Genomic DNA, 7,225 nt, shown 5'->3' with positions numbered 1-7,225 from the left:
GGCGGTGGCGGCGACGGCGGCGGGGATTTGGGCGGTGGCGGCGGCGGATTCCGGGCGACTGGTGTTCGGGCGGGCGGACATGCGCGACCGTGAAATGAAATGAAGTGGCGGTTAGGCGTTGGCGGGCGGTCGCCGAATTTGGACCAGATGCATCTCGTGATGTATATTTGCATCACGAGGTGTTGCATTTTACATCACGAGGAGGCCGCGGTCCTTTTTTTTTTTGCATATGAACCGTCTGTTGGAGCGGCGTTTTTTGCCCCAGACGGTCCAAAAATTAGTTATTTTTACATTTGGACCATCTATTGGAGATGCTCTAAGAGGGTTATTGACATCACTGTATTGTCAAAAACGCTCTTAGGCCTAATTTAGTTGCAAGAGGATGGCATCCCACCCCATGGCCAACGAGGATCCTCTCCTCCCATCACGGAGAGATCACCACGTCAGTTTGGATGACAGGGGAAGGGAAGGAGATCGCTAGGCGGAGGAAATCACTGGGTAAAGGAGATCGCTAGCCTCTCGTGCGGCCAGTAGTGGCTTTTCTCCCCGATCTCTCTCAGGGCTAGTTTGGTAGCCCGTGATCCCAGGGGATCCCCGTCAAAAACCAGGGCACATAGCCCACGAGGCAAACTCGGCCCGTGCAAAACCACCGCGACATTTGGTCTGCTCGCTCGGCTGGGATATTCTCCCCCGATCCCCTTCCTTTCCTCGGGAGAGAAAAACCACGCCTAGATATGTCGGGGAGAAAAGCCACGCCTGGCGCGGGCGCATCTAACGATCTCCTCCCCTCTCCACTGTCCTCCAAATTGCAGAGGTGATCTCCCCGTGATAGAAGGAGAGGACCCCCCATGGGCATGGAAATCTCCCGGTGGAGGGTTAGAGCCCTGAGATATTCTCCCCTTGCAACCAAATTAGGCCAGCGTAGGCCTCTCGCCCAGGGAAAGGGCGAGGATTGGGGCTGAATATCCCCAGCGAGCGAGCGACCAAATGCCGGTGTGGTTTTCCACGGGCCGATTTGCGCCGTGGGCTCTGTACCCTGGGTCACGGGGATCCCCCCGGGATCACGGGGTACCAAACGAGTCCTTATGGTGTCAAAAACCCTGGACGGAAAGAGTACATGCATTCATTCAGCTGTGGGCAAGCCTGCTCGATCGAGGGTTACTCTGCATGCAGCCCGTTGATGGTTGGCCGGCCGGGACGCTCGGGGTGGAGCGGTAGAAAAGACCGCGGGGAAATGTGACTGCCCACGCCGACCTTCTAATCGAATCAGCATGGCCAGGCCAGGATCTCCCCCCGAAACCTCCCGGCCATGCCGAGACCCAAGGCAGAGAGGCCCGTGCCGCCGCCGGCCTGCCGCCGGTCCCTCGCGGCGGGCGGGCTGGGCCTGGCGGCCGCGGCGTACGTGGGCGTGGACTACCTCAGCCGCACGTCCCCCTCGCTGCACGGGCGGCTGCAGCCGGCGATCTGGGCGGCGCTGGCGCTCGCCACCGCCGCGCGGGCGCCCTTCTACCGCCGCTGGGACGCCGAGATCCGCGCCGCCCCGTGGTTCCTCGCCGCCATGATCTTCATGTTCGCCGCCCTGCTCTGCGAGGCCATCTCCGTCCGGTTCGTCTCCAGCGTGCTCGGCCTCCGGTGGCATAGGTCTCTGTGCAAATTCTAGCTATCCTCTTCCAGATTATTCTACAGTTATCTTTTGCAATTGCTCTGTTCTAGTCCCTAAGTGTATCTCCAACAGCGTGTTCGTTATTTTCTTTGTCCGTGTCATCGATCCAATAAGTTATCACACAACTACTTCAGTAGAGCGTATATAAGTTGTCCAAGAAAAATGAGATAATATTCAAGTTTGCACTCTCTTTGCACTTTGGAGCTTGTGCAATGGTTGTTGGTTCAAGTTTTTGGGTTACACATCAACTTATCCCAGTACAAGTTAGGACGATTGGCTCAAGACACTATGTATTCAGTGCATATTGGATAGAATTAATGGTGCTTTGGGTTGGATAGGAAATATAACGATTTTGAAAAATGGTAGTTATAAACTGCAAATAAAACAGTGAACGCAATAGCCTGTTCATTGTAGTGAATGCACATGCATGAAAACAAGAGGCAATTTATAGAATGGAAACCAAGACATGAGAATTGTAATTTGACACTAGCGGAACCTTATACAGCTTATGTGAGTCCGCTTTTGTTCCTTCTATCCCACTTTGTTTGTACATGTGATCTATTTACCTTAGGGTCGGGTTCCACTGTCAGACTCACATAAGCTGTATATGGTTCTGTGGTTTATAACTTTCATGTAAAGAATTTCCTGCGGTTTACTTTCATTGCCTATAAGATATAGGGATGGCACCTTAGTCCTTGGCAACATTAAGACTCTTGTTACACTCTTCAAAAGGTTCATTTTTCATGTATTTGAGTGTTTAGTGCAATACATCATTCTACACCTCAAGGGACATGCACATACTCTGCAGCCTTCAAAGACCTGAACTAAGACATGTTCAATAACATTAACAGATCTACTGCTCCTCTTCCGGACACTGGTCAGTGGCTGCTTCTAGCACTAAATGAGAGGCTTCCTCGAACCGTGGTTTATCTATTGAGAGCCCACATCATCAGTCTACATCATTATTTGATGTTGTTTATCATGTTGGGATTCTCGGCATTTTTTGACTGCATCAAAGGTCCTGGCCTTGGAATAGGCACAAGGTATATGTTTGCTATGGCGGTCGGGCGTTTTCTTCGGACCATAACATTTGTTTCTACGATTCTTCCATCCGCAAGGCCTTGGTGTGCTGCCGCTCGATATAAAATACCTGACCATCCTCATGCTTGGGCCCAGAAGTATTATGCTCCGTATGCTTCTGATCCGCGTGCAATCCGCAGGGTCATACTAGTGGATATGCCATATGGTTAGAGCATTTAACTTATGAAACTTCCTGGTGTAGCTGCTTTAATTTGATTGACTTCTAGTAACTGTTTATGATCATTTTCTTATTGCAGCCATTGTTCAAAATTATTCTGATCACTATAGACCTGATTGGGCACATATGAGCTTCCTAATAGACATATTGAGGCCCTCTGCCGGAGAGGGGCCTTCGTGGTATCATTTGGTGAATAAAGCCGGTGGTGGTTGCAATGATCTTATTTATAGTGGGCACATGTTTGTTGCTGTCCTGACTGCTATGGCATGGACGGTACGTTGTGTTGTCATCTTCACAGAACTAACTTCTTTTTCACATTTGCATGTCATGCTACAAATGATATGAAATTGACTCACCAGGGTCACCCCTATGTTCAAACATTCTTATGTCACAACCAAGGAAGTGTGATACGCCCACCCTTGCTAACATGTGGTTCTGCATTAGCCTTAGAGGTGATTGCTCAACACGGGTCTTGCAGTTAAGTCCATGTAGAAGAGGCCATCGACCAGTTCCTGTCAGTCTTTCGTATGCTATTGTTGCATTTATACCATTCATTGTCTTTCTTGTAGTGTAAAAACTTTGTTGTGGTGAAGACTTCAGCTTGGTGTTACGTATCTTCCTCTCTTCAATATGAACGCCACGCTACATTTGGACAGTTTTTATGTTTAATTTTTGTGTTGTCAATTAATCCCTGTACAAATACCCATTTGTTCTAAAGGGACAGATGTCCAGCTTAATACTATATATCTCCATGTTGCACCTTGCAGGAAGCGTACGGGGGATGGATATCAGTTGGGATATGGTTTCTAGTCCTGCACAGTGCCCAGAGGGAGATACGGGAGCGTTATCATTATAGTGCCGACTGTGTTGTAGCAATTTACGTTGGAATCCTCTTGTGGCGGGTCACTGGGTTCATCTGGTCCACGAGGGATTCAGATCAAGCCAGAAGACTTGCCAAACTCGACGAAGTTCAGAACAGATTATTTCATGCTGCAAAGGACTCGGACATCGACGAAATAAGGGGGCTGCTAAATGAAGTTGAGATGGCTGGACAGCCAAAGAAGACCTTCTCACAGGGTGTCATCTTATCCTTTGCTGCTTTTATGATTACATTCACCCTCCTGTTTGCTCTCCTTGCATTCTCACTTACTAGCAATGGATGATTGATTGGCATCCTCCTGCCTTCCATTTATTTTTGCCAGTAGTATATTTTAGTCAGTGCTCCTGACCTTGTCGATGCTTATATTGGCTGAGAACTTGGGAATTGATACTAACAGGTAGTTTCATGCAGGGAACCTACTTGTTGATAAAAACATGTAGGTTTTGCTGATAAAGGAATGATTATTTCTTGCCTTTCAGTACTTATTTTTTATGTGACAAGAATTAACATGGTGCAAAGCATGAACTGAATACGAGAATGTGGCTCTGTAGTGTGAAATGTCGAATGGAACGCGAAAATTTATCTCTGTAATGTATCATGCGCTCCTATTTTTTTTTTACGTGCTTTGGCTGTTTTCTTTCTATATTTTAGACAAAAGACACGACATATTTTAGAGATACATGAAAACTTATTTTAAACATGTGAACATTTTTTTTGAAGCATATTCTTAAAAATACCTTACTTAGTTTTTAAAAATGTTCACGACACATTAGAAAATGTTCGTGGAATGTAAAAGTTTGTTTGCGCAGCTTTGAAAATAATGTTTGTCCAAAAAAATGTTTGTGACATTTAATATTTTTAACATGTTTAAAAATATGTTCATTCCATCTAAAAAAAGATCATGAAAATATAAAAAAATGATTAGACCGCACCTGATGCATCTACTTTATTTCCAGATTCTTTGCTTATGTCATCTACTAGAGCTGCTAGAATATCATATTCAGATTCACCGAGCAGCTCAAAATGATTAGACCCATCAGTTTCATAGCCACATTCATTGGCAGTACCAGTGCTTTTATCTTTGTCCAGTGATTACCTTGATAGATCAACCTCATGTAGGTCTTGCACATATCAGTGAGGCTTATGTGTACTTTAACATTCTTTTTATAAGAAGGCAGACCCCAATACCGTAGAACCTGCGTGGCCACAACATGTCTTCAACCCCATTGTTGTGAGCCACTGCGAACCCCATAAACCGCTTCACGCCTATTCATGTATGGAGTGGTCATCCTCGGTTCATTAGTAATCCATGCTCGATCCATTGCCTGAAAAATATAAAAAGTGCATAAGAATCTGCATCACCTAGTCCAGGAACCCAAACATAATTGCTACAATGTTTTCAATAAGGGCAGTGATCTGCGCCAGTGCGCCGGCCGAACAATTCGGCCGGTCGCATGCCCAGCGTCCGACCGCTTCGCGTGGGGCCGTTAGATCACGCCTTTCCATCGTCCCTTTCCTTGCGCGCACGAGCGGTAACGGCGCCCTCCATCCCGCGGCACTAATCTCGCTCACGCACGCCTCCCCATCTCGCCCCTCGGCACAGGTCGTTGACCCTCCCGGCGCAGTTCCCACCGCCGCCCCTCGCAGCACCGGCTGCCACCTCGTCGATGATTCCAGCTCGCGGAGATGCCCAGTGCTACAACCGATGACTAGAAAATCTACAACCGATAAAGAAAAAAGCTTCAACCGGCAATGAGAAAAGTTTCAACCGTATACAACTGAAGCTATGGACGACGACGAAAAGTTGCAACCGGTGACGAAAAGAGCTTCATCTGATGACGGAAAAAGCTTCATCCGGCGATGAAAAAAGTTTCAACAATAGAGACGAAAAGCCATGGCCGACAACGAAAAGCTGCAACCGGCGTTATAAAAAGCTACAACCGGCATTGAAAAAAGCTTCAAACTTCATGTCTTATCTGCTACCCTGCGATGACGATGATGATGTTTTGCTGCAACCATAATCTGTTTTTGCTACAACAAGCGACGGTATTTGCTACAACCCATTTTTCATGTCAGCCATGGTGCTACAAGTGCGCCGACGTCCACCGCCGGTTCCAGCCCCCATGGCCACCCACTGCGGCTTTGTATTGCTCAATTGTTGCAAAAAACGGCTACGGGTTGTAGCATCCTCGACCACTGGTACGCCGGTGGTAGATAAAAAAACCGGATGCAGCATTCCCGACCCCTGGTTCCAGCACCCCATGCTACCGGATGGAGCATTTGCAACCACCACGTCCCAGCATAGCACAACCACCAGCGGCCACCGGCCGGCAGCAGTTGGGCAGTCTCCCGTCTTGGCGGAGCACACGGCCAGCAGAGGCCGTCGGCCGGCACTAGAGCGGGAAAAAGGAAGAAACATGGCGCAGTGGAAGGATGGGGCTGGAGATAGAGGATGAAGACGTGTGGCCGGGAAAAGGATAATAAGGGAGAGATGGTCCACGTGGGGCCGAAAAAAAACAGGTTTCGCGTGGGTAAGCGCTAGGAGCCAGTGTGGCTCATGACCGGCCGAAGATTCGGCCGGCGCCCCAGCCAGAAACGGTTTCCTTTCAATAAATAGACGACACCTAAAATCACCCATGTTTTACTCTGCCGCAGTCGCGCGTCACTTCTCCCTACAGCAGGCTCCGGTTGCCTCACCATATCGGCCCAACCACGTTCACCTAGCCGTGTAACCCTCTCGCCTCGCCGGGGACGTGGTAGAAGAGGAGGGCCCTAAGCCGACGTTCCCAATTCCTTTGTTAGTAGGGAACTGAACGATCCCAATTCCAAGTTCCCGCTATTAAAAAAAGAGATTCTGCTAAATGAGTCAGCTGAAAAACAATTACTAGTTATTTTCTATTTACGTTTACAAAAAGACCCACCAACATTTTTCTGACATTGAAAATCGTCGCAGAATATGCGCATGCCTAGTGACGGCCATATGTGTCGCCTGAAATCAAGCCAGAACGTCACCAAAGTTGCCGGTGCGTGGTGCCCCGGGGTGAAACAACTAGTGACGGGTTTTGTCGCAAAAAATGATCTTTGACAACGTTTCATTCCATCACATGGATTTTTGTCACGAATAACACGCATTTTATAGTGGAGGGACAGACAACAGATGACAAAGATTTTTCTAGGGGAAAACACAGGTGGCTCTGATTACCAATTTGTCACGCCCCGATTTTTGAATCGCAAGCGACGAGGAGTAGGCAGGGGAAAGAGTGGAGACTTGGAGAGGAAGACGGTGAGAAAGATAGAACAGGGGATGGAAATTCAGATCCTTCTCATTGCATAACCAACACGTTATAAAACGTTAGAACTGACACGCTTAAGTAGTTGTCACACACTCACATCGACGCCAACTGGCCCAAGGCCACACACACAC

The 7,225-nt window shown here is 48.1% G+C and overlaps 1 protein-coding gene across 3 annotated transcripts; it reads left to right on the top strand.

The window, feature by feature from the left end:
- Positions 1-1,161: 1,161 nt before the first annotated feature.
- Positions 1,162-4,279, top strand: LOC119341822. 3 transcript variants are annotated; one of them, XM_037613676.1, is made up of 5 exons: positions 1,162-1,641; positions 2,515-2,909; positions 3,001-3,194; positions 3,281-3,373; positions 3,491-3,829. In XM_037613676.1, exons 1-5 carry the CDS (start codon positions 1,310-1,312, stop codon positions 3,635-3,637), a joined length of 1,161 nt encoding a protein of 386 aa, XP_037469573.1. In that variant the 5' UTR covers positions 1,162-1,309; the 3' UTR covers positions 3,638-3,829. The 3 variants fall into 3 exon arrangements, with proteins under 3 accessions (XP_037469573.1, XP_037469572.1, XP_037469571.1); XM_037613675.1 differs by lacking the exon at positions 3,281-3,373 and having other exon boundaries at positions 1,164-1,641; positions 2,515-2,706; positions 2,782-2,909; positions 3,689-4,279; XM_037613674.1 differs by lacking the exon at positions 3,281-3,373 and having other exon boundaries at positions 1,165-1,641; positions 3,689-4,279.
- The last annotated feature ends 2,946 nt before the right edge of the window (positions 4,280-7,225 follow it).

This window comes from Triticum dicoccoides, chromosome 7B (genome assembly GCF_002162155.2).
Source record: "Triticum dicoccoides isolate Atlit2015 ecotype Zavitan chromosome 7B, WEW_v2.0, whole genome shotgun sequence".
Taxonomy (NCBI): domain Eukaryota; kingdom Viridiplantae; phylum Streptophyta; class Magnoliopsida; order Poales; family Poaceae; genus Triticum; species Triticum dicoccoides.
This window is presented reverse-complemented; position numbering and strand designations above follow the sequence as displayed.